Source organism: Erpetoichthys calabaricus, chromosome 12, assembly GCF_900747795.2.
Source record: "Erpetoichthys calabaricus chromosome 12, fErpCal1.3, whole genome shotgun sequence".
NCBI lineage: Eukaryota > Metazoa > Chordata > Cladistia > Polypteriformes > Polypteridae > Erpetoichthys > Erpetoichthys calabaricus.
This window is the reverse complement of record NC_041405.2, coordinates 4,142,857-4,157,660: the sequence shown is the minus strand read 5'-3', so window position 1 is coordinate 4,157,660 and position 14,804 is coordinate 4,142,857. Positions and strand designations below refer to the sequence as shown.

At 44.9% G+C, this 14,804-nt stretch overlaps 1 protein-coding gene and 1 long non-coding RNA gene across 2 annotated transcripts; one reads left to right on the top strand and one right to left on the bottom strand.

The window, feature by feature from the left end:
- The first annotated feature begins 3,378 nt into the window (after window positions 1–3,378).
- Window positions 3,379–11,386, top strand: si:ch73-248e21.7 (leukosialin). Its single transcript, XM_028814908.2, has 2 exons — window positions 3,379–3,581; window positions 8,381–11,386. The coding sequence occupies exon 2, from the start codon at window positions 8,496–8,498 to the stop codon at window positions 9,882–9,884; it is 1,389 nt and encodes a 462-aa protein (XP_028670741.2). The 5' UTR covers window positions 3,379–3,581; window positions 8,381–8,495; the 3' UTR covers window positions 9,885–11,386.
- A 680-nt stretch (window positions 11,387–12,066) lies between these two features.
- Window positions 12,067–13,531, bottom strand: LOC127529782 (uncharacterized). Its single transcript, XR_007936393.1, has 3 exons — window positions 13,387–13,531; window positions 12,307–12,450; window positions 12,067–12,266 (listed from the first exon to the last, which is right to left on the bottom strand). It is a non-coding gene; the product is annotated as an uncharacterized LOC127529782 (long non-coding RNA).
- Between the last annotated feature and the right edge of the window lie 1,273 nt (window positions 13,532–14,804).

The window sequence follows — 14,804 nt, the reverse complement described above, 5'->3', positions numbered from 1 at the left end:
GAAGCATATGCATATATTAATTGTATTTATTATCAATTTTCATTTTTAATGTGTACACTACAGCAGGCGTATTTGTAATATTAATTTTAAACCTGCCATCCCTTCATTTTCAGAGCCCACTTATTCCAGTTGCAGGACCATAAGGAGCCTGGGCTCATCCCAGCAGCCTTAGGCGCAATTCAGTGCACTGTATTTTTGTCTGGCGCCCTTCACTGAGCTCTGTGACAAGTTCAGAGGTTAATGTAAATACAAATGTTACAAAAATTACTACTTACATTATGAGGACTGTGGCAAGAGGCTGGGGGGTGGTACCCAGCTGGGACGCCCAGAAGGAACGGAAGAGGGACTACGTCTCCTCCGGACCACGAGAGGGCAGCCGCCCTGGATGGTATGGGGACCACGGGAACAGAGCTTGGAAGCTCAACCCTGTAGGGGCCCGTGGTCACCACCAGGGGGCGCCTGATGCCTGAAGAGCCCTGGTCCTCAGCACTTCGGCCACACCCGGAAGTGCTGGGGGGACGAAGACCAGGGACACCCGGAGTGCTTCCGGGTGTGCAACCGGTACTTCTGCCACAACAGGAAGGGCTGGCGGAAGCTAATCGGGAGGCACCTGGAGCATGTCCGGGCGAGCTTAAAAGGGGCCGCCTCCCTCCATTCGATGGCTGGAATCGGGTGGAAGAGGATGGAGCTCGGAGGGAAGGAGTGCAGGCGGTCAGGAGAAGGAAAAGGCATTGGATAAGAGGCCTGGACTGAGGGTGTTTGATACGGGAGTATTGGGTTGTGTGCACTGTAAATATTGTACATAATGATTAAACATGTGTTGGTTGGAGAACCATCAGTGTCCACCTGTCTGTGTCTGGGCCAGCTTCCACAGGACACATAAAGAGTTGTTCAAACAAATACAGTAGGTGGTGTCTGAAACGCAACAACATCTGTTCATTAACATTACTACTGGACTATGGCCATTTGACAGTGGAAGACAAGAAAAGGAAAAACTCAGTCAGTAGCATCCCTGGAGAAAATGAATCTCCAGGGGGGTCCAACAGTTAGTTATATGGAACAGACAAAGTCAAAGACGCCGTCACAGTCCTGGAGACCTCGCACCCTTCCCTGGTCACCCTACTGTATAAGTCTGTGCTGCCTATCTAATCCGATGACAGAATCTTACCATCTGTTGGTTCCCATGCTCCCAGTATCTCAGATGTCTTTCTGTGGGCATAAAATCAGCTTGGAACAAAGCAGCGACCAACCTTGGATGGGATGCCAGCCTGACATGGGGATAATTTCTATCTATCTATCTATCTATCTATCTATCTATCTATCTATCTATCTATCTATCTATCTATCTATCTATCTATCTATCTATCTATCTATCTATCTATTATATAGTGACTTACACTCTATCTATCTATCTATCTATCTATCTATCTATCTATCTATCTATCTATCTATCTAATCCTGCCTACTATACCAAATTCTATCTATCTATCTATCTATCTATCTATCTATCTATCTATCTATCTATCTATCTATCTATCTATCTATCTATCTATCTATCTATCTATCTATCTATCTATCTTATAGTGCCTTTCACGTCCATCTGTCTGTTTATCTTTTGCTATGGCTGTCATTCCATCTCTCCATTTACTTTTAAGTTAATGACACACTATGCCACCAGTTTCTTCAGAAGTCGTCCACCTGAAGCTAAGCACATCTGAGACCCGCCAATACTTGGATGGGAGTCCAACCAGGAAGAGCTTGTGTTGTTGGTGAGCCCAGGACAGGTGCTTACCCTGAGGTCTGGATGTGGATCCCAATGCCCAGTGCAGTGACGACGACACTTTGCTGTATATCCTATGCTGTTCATCAGATGAGACGTAAAGTTGAGGTCCTGACTCTCTGCCGTGGTAAAAGATACCTGAGTATCCTTCATAAAGAGATGCCCACCATGACCTAGTCGTTCTGGACCCCTAATCATCCCATCTGTATTTGGCTGTCTCTTACCTCTTTACCACCGAATAGTTAACGTGTGGTGAGCAGACTGGCACAAAATGGCTGCCATCACCTCATCCAGGTGGATGCTGCCTATTACTGGTGGTTGAGGTGGCCCCCCACTCACTATGCAGAGAGCTTTGAGAAGTGAAAAAGGCGCTATACAAATTAATGTTGCTTATGAAGTGGTCTCATTTCCCAAGTAAAATGCATTCACTTTGATTTCTTTAACACGATGACAGTGCAGTTTAGAGTTCTAAATGACAGTCAAGTTAATTTTGACAAGTGGAGCCCAACCTTCAAACTAATAATTATACTCATGAGATGATAACAAAAGGATTTTACAACAATAGATGAAAGCAGTTTGCTTGAAGGGACTTGTAACCTTTGGAGGCTCGTCTCATTTCTGCTCTCATGAAAGTGCCCCGCTGCTTACGCTCTGACATTTCCATTTGCATGACTGACTGACTGACTGACTGATTGCTTGTTTTATTCATTCATTCTATTTTTACACCCTGTACGTCCATTGGCTGAACTCCCGTTTCAGGTTGTGAAGAGTGAACTTCACTGGGACGGGGGTGCCATTCTGTCACAGGGCTCACACTCCGGTCAGTGCTTTGAGTCCTGGGCACTCCCTGTTAAAGTAAAAACCTCGGAGATAAAGTTGACTGGCATAGCATTTTTGGCTTAATGGGTGGAGCCCTAAGCCAAAATCGGTTAATAATAGGCATGTGGCTATAACTGTATGTAGGTAGGGGGAGAAGCAGAAGGAAAATAAAGCAAGTAAAGAGATACTGAAAGGAGAACTACACGAGAAAGAAGAAGTGAGCTTGGTTTTCTCAGCCTGTCGTTCTGATAGCAAAAAACAAGAAATGTGAGATCCAAACAGCTGACTGTACTTGACAGTAAAGGGGCAAGCCAAGTGGCGCGACGGCTCTTAGGGCCAGCTGAACGCTAATAGACCTAAGCTGGCAGACATGGTGGTGGTGGTGGTGATGGAGAGTCACACGATTTCATTAACCTGACCTTGCAGGATGCTGTTGGTGGCAGTGCCGTGACTCACTTTCAACGACACACATTTTTCCAGGCCCTCACAAAACCACAGAGCCGAAGGGAGGAGTTGAAAGTTTCGATTCAGCTCTTCGGTGGCAAAGCATGTGAGCCCTCCAAAGAAACCGCTGCACACGGATGGGCACAAAAAACCGACTGGCACCTGACCCCGAGTTACCGACACCATAGGTGCCAACTGCCCTACCAGGATAGGTTTTTAAATGGGACGGGGAGGAGGAAGGGGTCTGTCACACATTCCCGGCAGCTTGTACTCCCCACACGAGCAGTGCCCCCTCCACTCACTCCTGGGGGCTCACTCTGACCAGTGACGCCCCGCTCCTCCTGTGCCGTCAGCCCGTTACTTCCTCTGCAGTTGTGTTCTTTTCATGCTAATCAACAGGAAGCGTGCACTCACCACAACAGCACAGAGCAGGACGCACACTCGAGTTGGAGCTACCGAGGGAGACGGTCACAGCGCCAGCACGGAGGTGGCACTCGAAGACTCAAGGAGCCCAGTGGGATGACTTACTGCTAGTCTGGTGAGTGTGGTATACAATCTGTGGCTTTCTCATCCTCCTGTGCCCCCCTACTCATCCCAGCAAGCCTGTCTTCGGGGTCGTGTGCTGTCAGACGCATTGTCTGCCACTTGGGTTCTGAGGGGGCAACGGTCCATGATGGCGACACACAGGACACTGATTCACCAGCAGTGCAGAGCATGGTGTGTTACTGCACTAAATGGCGGCATGTATCCATACAGAAGACCTGGCGCTGCAAATTTGGACATCCAGAGCAGGTCTACCTCTGCTGCTTCAATTGGGTGTGGGCAAAATTTCACTTGCAGCTTGGCACAGCGCCTGGGTAGGAGGACATGTGGCAGGCAATCAGAGGCTTCGACTTATATCATTAAAAGGAAGCCCAGTTCTGAAGCTCTAAATCTCAAAATGTGGGACAAGAAGGACACAGAGACGTAGCGCTGTGGACTTCTGGGGTTCTGAAACACTTGCAAAGATCTGGGAGGCGTAGGGGTCTGAATTCAAATCCCGTGGAGTCTGCATCTTCTCTCTGTTGGTTTTCTGCAAGATGTCTTCCCACATGTTCACTGGGCCTCTCTAAGCTGGCCCAGTCTGGGAGTGTTCTGTAGGACCTGACTGAGCAAGTTCAGAAAGCAAATGGATGGAGAGATGGAAGGATGAATGGCTGGATGAGTTCACAAAATAGATGGCTTGGATGGATGGCGATTTAAAGCCTACCAAATAGGATGGATGTGGCAGTGTGTGAAAATGCAGTAGTGTTGGCTCGCTGGTTAGCACCTTTGCCTCAACACGTTGGCCTCAAATTCCGGCCCACGCAAACTCTGATGCAAAGATCAAAAAATTAGTTAAGGAACAGTTACATATACGACCTCTCATGTCAAAAGTGATGTGCTCATGTTTAAAAATGATCACTTGTTGATGCAATGATGATCTGCAATGTCTGCGGTGGGCTGGCGCCCTGCCCGGGGTTTGTTTCCTGCCTTGCGCCCTGTGTTAGCTGGGATTGGCTCCAGCATACCCCTGTGACCCTGTAGTTAGGATATAGCGGGTTGGATAATGGATGGATGGATGATCTGCAATGTGCAGCAGGAATGTGGAGTTAAAGTCATTTCTACATGTGGCTAGATTTTTGTACAGATGTAGTGAGATATCTCTGTGATGCTGCAACATTGTTGTGCTTCACTAAGGTTAAATTTCATTCAATTTGTAATTACTGGATAGCATGTTGGGCTCATATTTTAATAGGAATGGAGTTAAAACAGCTTTCAATGGAAGGACCACTGAAGAACAAAGGCATCATCTGGAAAAATGTTTGCATTTCAATATCATTATTATATATAGCACTAGACTTAGAGCACTAGCACAAGTTCACAGGTAGATTACAAACTGATAATTACATACTGCATACACATAACGGGAGAGGCCAGTGTAAACACTCAGTAACACAAAGAAGATCCAAACTGATTGACGTAAATGGAGACAAACATCATCTATTAAAATTATCAAGGAGATAAGGCTAGGTGACGATAGATAGATAGATAGATAGATAGATAGATAGATAGATAGATAGATAGATAGATAGATAGATAGATAGATAGATAGATAGATAGATAGAATTTGGTATAGTAGGCAGGATTAAATAGAAGTTGGTATAGTAGGCAGGATTAGATAGATAGATAGATAGATAGATAGATAGATAGATAGATAGATAGATAGATAGATAGATAGATAGATAGATAGATAGATAGATAGATAGATTGAATTTGGTAAAGTAGACAGGATTAGATATATATATTATACTCTACTATATTATGTATTACAATACAAATCTGTACTATACAGTTTCATATCATACTATACTTTACAATACTATAATATGCCATACTTTGTTATACTAGAGAATCCATCCATCCATCCATCCATTTTCTAACCCACTGAATCCGAACACAAGGTCATGGGTGTCTGCTAGAGCCAATCCCAGCCAACACAGGGCATAAGGCAGGAACCAATCCCAGGCAGGGTGCCAACCCACCACAGATACTAGAGAATACAATACAATAACATGCTGTATCATAGAGGACGCGGATTGGCTGAGATCCTGGCCATCACAGATGGTGTACTTTTACCTGGCCGGGAGGTCATGAATGGACAAATGCACATCCAAGCTATTCCATTTCCCAGTCGGGAGGATAACAGAGTGGAAGAGAGGGATGGCTGCCTCTCAGGGCTGAGTATTCCCCAGTACACTGGGTGGCAGTGTTTGATAGACACCCCTAAATATGACTCCCTATTCTCGAGGATTAACATGAACAAGAAGGGGGTCTTGATATAGTCAAGGTTATGCTGGACATCGATGTGACGTGTAAGACATGGCCCAGGTAGCCATGAGACAAAATGAGGAAGGGCTGCAACACTTGCTTGGATCATTTCAAGTGGACATGTGGTAAACTGGAGCAGGTAAAATCCCCAAACTGACCAATATTTAAGAAGATGTGTGGCATAAAATGAAGAGAGGCCAGTTGGTCACTCGCCATTAGACTTTTACAAGGGCACAGTAGAGTACAAGCCTTTTGTTTGTGTTGTCCTGCTATCAACTGTTTTAGGTATACTGGCGAGGAAGAGTTTAATTGTAACTGGGCACACATGACAATGCCCTTGAAACCTGACCTGACCAATACGGGTGTACTCTCCATCCTAAATCCAGGGGCCCAAGTGAGGCTTCCCAACTCGAGATGCTTTGCATTTTGGATATTTCTCCCCAGTGACACTCTGGGGGCTCCTGTGGGTAGGACCGAGTATACGGTACACTAGTGAGGTCACAATGGAGAGAGCCCACTGCGGAGAGAAAACACCACTGCAGTCAGAAGCCCACCAGGATGGCTGTAACTAACTATGCTGAATCTAGATGCTTAAGTACGCGTCCAGCAGCTCCGAGCGAACACGTGAAGTTATACGGAGTGCCGCCCCCCTTCAATGACTTGATGCTGACATGTGTATGATCTTCAGGATTAGCTCACATTGGGGAAGGGCGAGTGTAGCAAGGCTGAAATGGAAGACGGGCCGCTGTGAAGAGTCGACACCCTCGCAGTCAGAAGTATTGGATTGGTCAGTAGAGGGGAGGTAGGTGGACCTCCTTTAGCTCAGCTGGTCTAGACCGCCATAGGGTATAGTCTAAATTCAGAAGCCTGAGTTCGCAGCCAACCGCTCTGTGTCAGGATGTGCAATCAAGAGAGGTGTGACCCGGAGGAAATTCTGAGCCAATGAAATATGGGGGCTCTGATGGGATTCACTCTGTCAGGGAGGGGAGAGTGTGGTGAAAGAGGCAAGATTAGGGTGGCTGCAGTGGAGGGAGTCCACTGTGACAAAAAGACAGAATCACAGACTGAAACCTGATTGGTCACTAATAATAACAATAACAATAATAAAAATAATAATAATAATTCCTTATATTTATTTAGTGTATTTTCTCACTACTCAAAATGCTTCAGTGACTGGGGAGCCACTTCAACCACCACTAATGTGTAGCATCCACCTGGATGAAGTGACAGCAGCCATCTTTACGCCTGTATGCTCACCACAAATTAGCTGTTAGGTGATAAAGTGGTGAGAGAGAGAGAGTCATTTAGAGACAGCGGATGATTGGGGGGGGGGGGGGGGGGGGGGGGCAGAATGACAAGGCCGTGGTGGGCAATTTAGCCTGGACATCAGGATACACCCTACTATGTACGAAGGATGCCCAAGGATCTTTTATGGCCACCGAGAGTCAGGACCTCGGTTTTACATCTCACCTGAAGATCAGCAATGCAAGGGTGGGCATTGGGATCCACACACAGACCACAGGGTAAGCAACCCCCTGCTGGCCTCACCAACACCACTTCCAGTAGCAACCCAAGCTTTTCTGGCCAGGCCAGAACATGCTTAGCTTCAGGTGGGTGGCTTTTCTGGCCAGGCCAGAACATGCTTAGCTTCAGGTGGGTGACCTGTTCTGAAGGACCTCCTTTAGCTCAGCTGGTTTAGATGGCTATAGGGTATAGTCTAGTATGCTCTGCACTCTGAATTGAGAAGCACAGCAGCTATAAGTGTGGTTGGGAATCTTAGAGTAAACTTCTCACTGGTGGAATTTGGGGGCTTGTGTGGGATTCTCTCAGGTGGAAGGAGGGTGAGCATATCAAGGCTGGAATTGAGAGGCAAAAGAAAAGAAACTCTTGGAGTCAGAAGCCTGATAGGTCACATTGAGGGTCCTCCTTTAGCTCAACTGACTAAAATGACTTTACAGTGTAGTGAAGTACTGAATATTCTGAATCCAGAAGCCCAAGTTTATGTCCAGCAGCTCTGAATTTAAATGTGCAACCAAGATAGGGCGGTTTCCAAGGTAAAATCCTTGCCGGTGACTCTTGGTGGCTCGTGTGGGATTCACTCAGGTGGGAGGACTTGAGTATAGTAAGGTTGAAATTGAGAGAGCAGGCAGTGAAAAGTAAATGGTCTCAGTGTCAGAGGCCTGACTCGTCACTTTCTTGGGAGAGGGGTCCTCCTCAAGCTTAATTGGCTAAGATGGTTGGGTTCTGCTCTCTGAATCCAGCGACCCAAATTAAGGTCCAGTGGCTCTGAAAGGTGCACTGGCTGTGTGAATTTCTCATCAGTGACAGCGGTCAAATGCACTGTATGACAGGTCAATCAAGACAGGGAAGGTGAAAATGAACTGGCATGCAGGATGGACAGGAGACCCACCGTGTGAAATGATCTAGTAGGAGAAGTCAGGAGGACAGTACTGACCTCATTAACTCTTCTCTCTTGCCTTCCTGCAGGTCTCTTACAAACAGGAAGTACATGAAGCTCCTTCCCTTGTTGCAATCAGAGTGTGAGATCTCAGTGTTCTAGAGGTCAGACCAGCTTCACCCCCCACCCCCCACCACCACCAGGATGAAGCTCCTCTGCTGCCTGCTACTGGTCACTCGAGTGGTTTTTGCTCAGAACACTACCGAACATGCGAACAGCCACTCAGAGTCAGCCACTCACAACGGCCTCAGCGGTCACAATAATATACCCAATTTAAGTGATACCCAAACTACAGGAATCTTTAAAGGGGAAGTTCAAACAAGGAGAGAACCAGAAAGAAAAACGGAGGCAGAGATAGCTCCGAAGGTTTCGACGTTCAATACTACCCCAGTGTCAATCACAGAAGAAAAGATGGTGGAAACAACAAGCAAGGTCTCCACTACGGCTGATCCGTCAACCATGGGACGTGCAACGGATAAAGTAGAAGAGACCAATATCATCACAAAACCTTACTCCACACATTCTGCACCCTCGAGTAACTCACTGTTGGGTCTATCAGCCACTAGAAGAACCACCAAAAGTGAATCCAGTACAAATGCCCCAGTAGGAACATCCAGACCTTCTTCCGTGGACTCTACAACCTTGACTAAGTCAATGCTGGTACTACCAACCACTAGAGTGCCCACCAAAAGTACATCAAGTAAACAGGTCACCAGCAAGCCTCTGCAAACAACTCCATTGAAATTGTCACTGTCCACTTCTACCACTGTCAGCACTACCCTACTCAGTTCATCTGGGGCACCCATCATGGAAGGAGAAGGTGAAGAGAAACTTAGCACTCCATCCATGATATTGACCAGCTTTTCTTTGATGGCATTCACCACTGTCAAAAATGACACAGAAAAATCTAGCAGCAACTTGACATGGATTGTTATCTTTCTTGTCATAGCCTTGCTTATTTCACTCTGTATTGTATTAACTTTCTGCATCAGCTGCAAGAAGAGGCAAAGGTCCAAGACCCTCAACTCAAGCCTGATCAAGAAGAAAAAGAAGGGTAAGGAGGAAGATGCCTGGGCTGGTCCCATGCCACTTAAGGAGGATAACGTCACAGTTGAAGATGAGGGTGGAGTCAGCGACAAGGCCCCTGATGCAGTGAACAAGCGGACCTCCCTCTCCACCTTCTTTGGGAAGCGCAAGTCCCGGCAGGCGTCAGTCATTCTGGAATCGGTCAACATCCAAGAAATGAAGGACTTGAGCAAAAAGGAAGAAGACAACCTGAGCCAGCCTCTCTTGAGCCCACATTCGAATGGCCTTCCTTCAATGGCGGAAAAACCAAATGGTACCACCACTTCCTCCTCTCCCCCAGAAGAAAATGGGTGTGTCACCCACGCCAAGGAAGGACCGCTAAGCAATAACGTTCAGCCGACACCAACCTCTGCTGACCCACCAAAACCTGAAGCAGAGACAAATGGTGGGACCGACTTGCCTCCTCCTCCATCAGCAGAGGATGTCATCTTGAAGACTTCTTTGTAAGGCTCAGAGTGGAAGATGATGCCACGATGGTGGTACTGCTAAAACGTGTATGGTCTTTCACCTTGTTCTCCAGGAGTTGTGAGTTACCACTTGACTCAGGTCATTCCATGATGGTTCCAAAACGTGAACGCTAAAATATCCACTTAACTGAAACCCCACTTCACCCCACCATAAAAGCTGGCATCTGAGGACAGCATATTTGGGGGATTATGTGCATTTGGACGACTATCTGGATAATATGAATGTTGAGCAACGTGTAGAATTAGCTGTGTGGCTGATGGACAGTCAATTGATTGCTTCTTTCTTTCTTTCTTTCTTTCTTTCTTTCTTTCTTTCTTTCTTTCTTTCTTTCTTTCTTTCTTTCTTTCTTTCTTTCTTTCCTAGCTAAGACATTACATTTTCTGATTTACAGAGTGAGGCACAGTTTCAGCGTGCTAAAACTTCAGCTTTATCACACCATATTTTTCTCCTAAACACATATTTCACAATAAAAGAAGGAAATTGCTTTAGCTGGTGACATATTAGATATGCGTAACCTTCAGGCCGCAGGTTTTCATGCCATGGTTACATGCAAAAGAAGAAGGTGTCCAATAGAAAAGATTCAAGGGTGCAGTAGGGTGAATTGCGCCCCTCCAACATCAAACCCTTTTCCACCTGATCTACACATGCAGCATGCACACACACACACACACACACACACAGAGAGAGCTTCCCTTTGGGCCTCCAGCCGTCCCAGCATACTTTTTAAAGACAGGTATGGTATGGAGTGCAGATAAACAGGAAGCGCTGACACAACACATGCAAGGTTCTGTTTCACCACATGTAAAACTGGGGCAGCAAATCAGCCTCGCCCAGGATGCCGTGCACATGCTGTGTGTGCACAAAAAGTGAAATGTGTGCCACTCATCACCTCGGAGCTCAGCCTCACGTCTCCTCTGAGTGTACACGAGGTCCTGACACGCCAGCCCAATGTTCAGCAGCGCCTAATCTAGCCGAAGCAATCGTGTTACTCTTATTTTGGCTTGTATATTATTACTGCTGTTCATTTTGTAATTAATTACTGTAATTGATTGATCGATTAACTACCTGTCTAAATCACATGCTGCCACAGCTTCCTTAGGGACCCCTTAGCTCTCCTCCAACTCCCCTTTGTGTTCTCTCTTGTAAGCTTCTGTGCCTTAATGAATATGTTGGATTTTCTTGGTATCTTTACTTTCACTTCATAATTGGATTAATTACTTTTTAGGTCTGTGGTTCATTTTATTGCAGTTATTTTTTTTTCTGCTTATTATTTTAACTTCTCTTTGTTTCTGTATTTTTGACGGATTTGGATTTATTTTTTATTTTATTCACCATTACTGTATTTACTTACCGTTTCATTTTTTTGTATTACTTTAAAATTTAGAATTTTTGTTTATGAAATTCTGCATTTTTGAATTTTGTATTTTGGGCTCTTGTTAACAAATTCTTCATTAAGTTTATAAATTAAGTTAAATAATCCAGTTTCATGGTTTGGCTTTCTCCGTTATTTATAACATTCTTGGACATTTGTTAGCTGTATGTCTTGAACAATTTGAGTAAAAAAAAATTAACACATATATACAAATGTATGCAAATATTGCCTAAGTGTGAATATACGAGGGACTTTCAAAATGTTTCCAGAGGGAGTGGGAGGAGGAGTAATTGGGCATTAAACAGTTGGTACGACGCTGGGAAAATTACATCGCAAACGAAGGTGACTGTGTAGAAAAGTGATGTCATTTGTGTTTGAAATTCTTAATAAACAGAGTTTAAAAAAAAGTGCGGAAACTTTTTGAACTGCCCTCGTATGTATTGAATTCAGAAAGTATTCAGACCCTCTCAGTTACTACACCCCTTATTGTATTGCAGATTTCATTTTAGATGGATTAATTTGCCATTTTTGCCCATCAATCGACATTCAATAACCATAATGATAAAAGGTAGAAACGTGTTTTTCAGAAAGGTTTGCAGATTTATTAAAAATCAAAAGCTCAGATCGTATGGGTGGCACAGTGGGAGCGCTGCTGTCTAACAGTAAGGAGACCAGGGTTTGAGTCCTGGGTCCTCCCTGCATGGAGTTTGCTTGTTCTCTGCATGTCTGCGTGAGTTTCCTTTGGGTGCTCCAGTTTCCTCCCACATTCCAAAGACATGAAGCTTAGGAGAACTGGCGATTCTAAATTGGCCCCTAATGTGTGATTGGTGTGTGTTTGCCCTGCAGTGCCCTGTCTGGGGTTTGTTCCTACCTTGCGCCCTATGCTAACTGGGATAGGTTCCAGCAGACTCCTGCAACCCAGTTCAGGACTTAGTGGGTTGGAAAATGACTGAACAAGAAATGTATGTGTGTGTTCATGTATGTATGTACTGTATATATATATATATATATATATATATATATATATACATAATGGATGACATATAGAGACTGGCATCCAGGCCGGGACTGAACAGGGATCCTTAACCAGTGGGGAGGACAGCATAATGGAAGGACCAGGGAAGTCAATTTCTTCAGGACATTTTCTTCACCAAAATGTTAAGTGGTAGCCACCTTTGATTAGGATCCCTATTCGGCCACCCTCAGGGTATGCTGGGACTGTAGTCCTGTGATGCAGTCCTCTCGGGTTTCATAGGGGCAGCCAGTGGGGGCTGAAGGGATTAACAGTCCCTTCTTTGTGGAACTTCCTTGCAGAAACGTTTTCAACTGCCCTCATATGTAGTGAATTCAGAAAGTATTCAGACCCTCTCAGTTACTACACCCTTCATTGTATTGCAGATTTAATTTTAGATGGATTAATTTGCCATTTTTGCCCATCAATCCACATTCAATAACCATAATGATAAAACGTAGAAATATGTTTTTCAGAAAGATTTGCAGATTTATTTAAAATAAAAAACTCCAATCGTATGGGTGGCATAGTGGCACAGTGGTAGCGCTGTTGTCTCACAGTAAGGAGACCAGGGTTTGCGTCCTGGGTCCTCCCTGCATGGAGTTTGCATGTTCTCCGCATGTCTGCATGGGTTTCCTTTGGGTGCTCCAGTTTCCTCCCACATTCCAAAGACATGAAGCTTAGGAGAACTGCTGATTCTAAATTGGCCCCTAGTGTGTGTTTGCCCTGCAATGGACTGGTGCCCTGTCTAGGGTTTGTTCCTGCATTGCGCCCTATGCTAACTGGGATAGGTTCCAGCAGACTCCCACAACCCAGTTCAGGACTAAGTGGGTTAGAAAATGACTGAACAAGAAATGTATGTGTGTGTTCATATATATATATATATATATATATATATATATATATATATATATATATATATATATATATATATATATATATATATATACTCACATAAGGGATGACATATAGAGACTGGCAACCGGGCCGGGACTGAACAGGATCCTTACCTAGTGGAGAGGACAGCATAATGGAAGGACCAGGGAAGGCAATTTCTTCAGGACATTTTCTTCTCCAACATGTTAAGTGGCAGCCACCTTAGATTAGGATCCCTACTCGGACGCCCTCAGGGCATGCTGGGACCTGTAGTCCTAAGATGCAGCCAGCCCTCTTGGGTTCCATGGGGCCGCCAGTGGGGGCTGAAGGGATTAACAGTCCCTTCTTTGTGGAACTTCCTATGCCCTAGCACCAGAAGTACTCCAAGATAAAAGCTGCCATTCAACCTCATCCAGGTGAGTTGGAGTTGGGAGGGGAGAAGGACACAGCTTACCTGGAGGAGTGAAAGGAGAGAAAGAGAAGAGAAGAATAGTGCTGTACGCCCTTTTTGAAGCCTTTAAACAAGGTACTTGTGTAAATAAACCTTTTATTTATATTGGAACTGGTGTCTGTGAGGTTGTGTCTGGGGTTCTACAATACCCCCTGGTGGTCACCATATTTTTATATATATATATATATATATATATATATATATATATATATATATATATATATGGCGAAATGGTGAAGAGGTTGACACTTTGAACTTCAAGCACTGAGGTTGTGGTTTCAAATGCTGCTACTGACACTGTGTGACAATGAGTAAGTCACTTTACCTGCCTGTACTGCAGTTTACAAAAACCAGTGGAAATGTAACAACTGTACCTCAAATGTTGAAATAGCTATATTTTTGTAGGTATGTTGCATTCTGTGATCCCCACCCTGAGAAGACATGCAAGATTTTTGACTGAACTCTGCACAAATGACAATAAACTTGAAGTTGTAGATTGCACCTGCTATTAAAGAACATCTGAAATGTAGGCCTGCACATTCCAAAGGGTCTCAGCCTTTTTCATAAAATAAGACCCAAACTCTGACTGTACCTGCACTGTACGTAAGCCTGTTAACCAGGGGCATCTCCACGGACTTGTAGATTTGTCAACTCCTCCAAAACGGCAGAAGACCAGGGTGGCCTTGGAGCTCCTGAAGTTCATTATCATCTCCTTCTCCTTACGTAAAGTGAGCTGCAGCCGGTTTCTTTTGCACCATTCACCTGAGTCCGGCAGACATAATGGCCAGTGGGGAGTAGGTGGTCTTAAGATGTTCCTAAACACAAAATAAAGGCCACGCTGAGATGAAACATCTAAAATTTGCTTTATTAAGCAAGTGAAACACAGGAAAGTGGATAAATGCAAAGACATACAAAACGTATCAAGCAAATAAATACAAGAAGAGATTAAATCACTGGAAGAGGGAGCCATTACATTCTGACTCACAGCCCACAAATTTGCGGCCAGTTCCAGTGTGTGAGGAGGTGAACCGGAAAGGGGAGGAGTCAGTGAGCGAGGTCTTTCTAGTGACAGGACCTGCCAGAGGTCTTTTTTTATTTTCACATCTCCTTAAGGGTGGCCCTAGAGCAGATCAAGGCCAAGCCACAGGCAGCTGCTGTGCTCACAACTGTCCTGTGGAGTGAATGCTG

What these genes read in the sequence shown, in the direction of transcription:
- si:ch73-248e21.7 (XM_028814908.2), top strand. Translation starts at nt 8,496, where the DNA reads ATGAAGCTCCTCTGCTGCCTGCTACTGGTCACTCGAGTGGTTTTTGCT.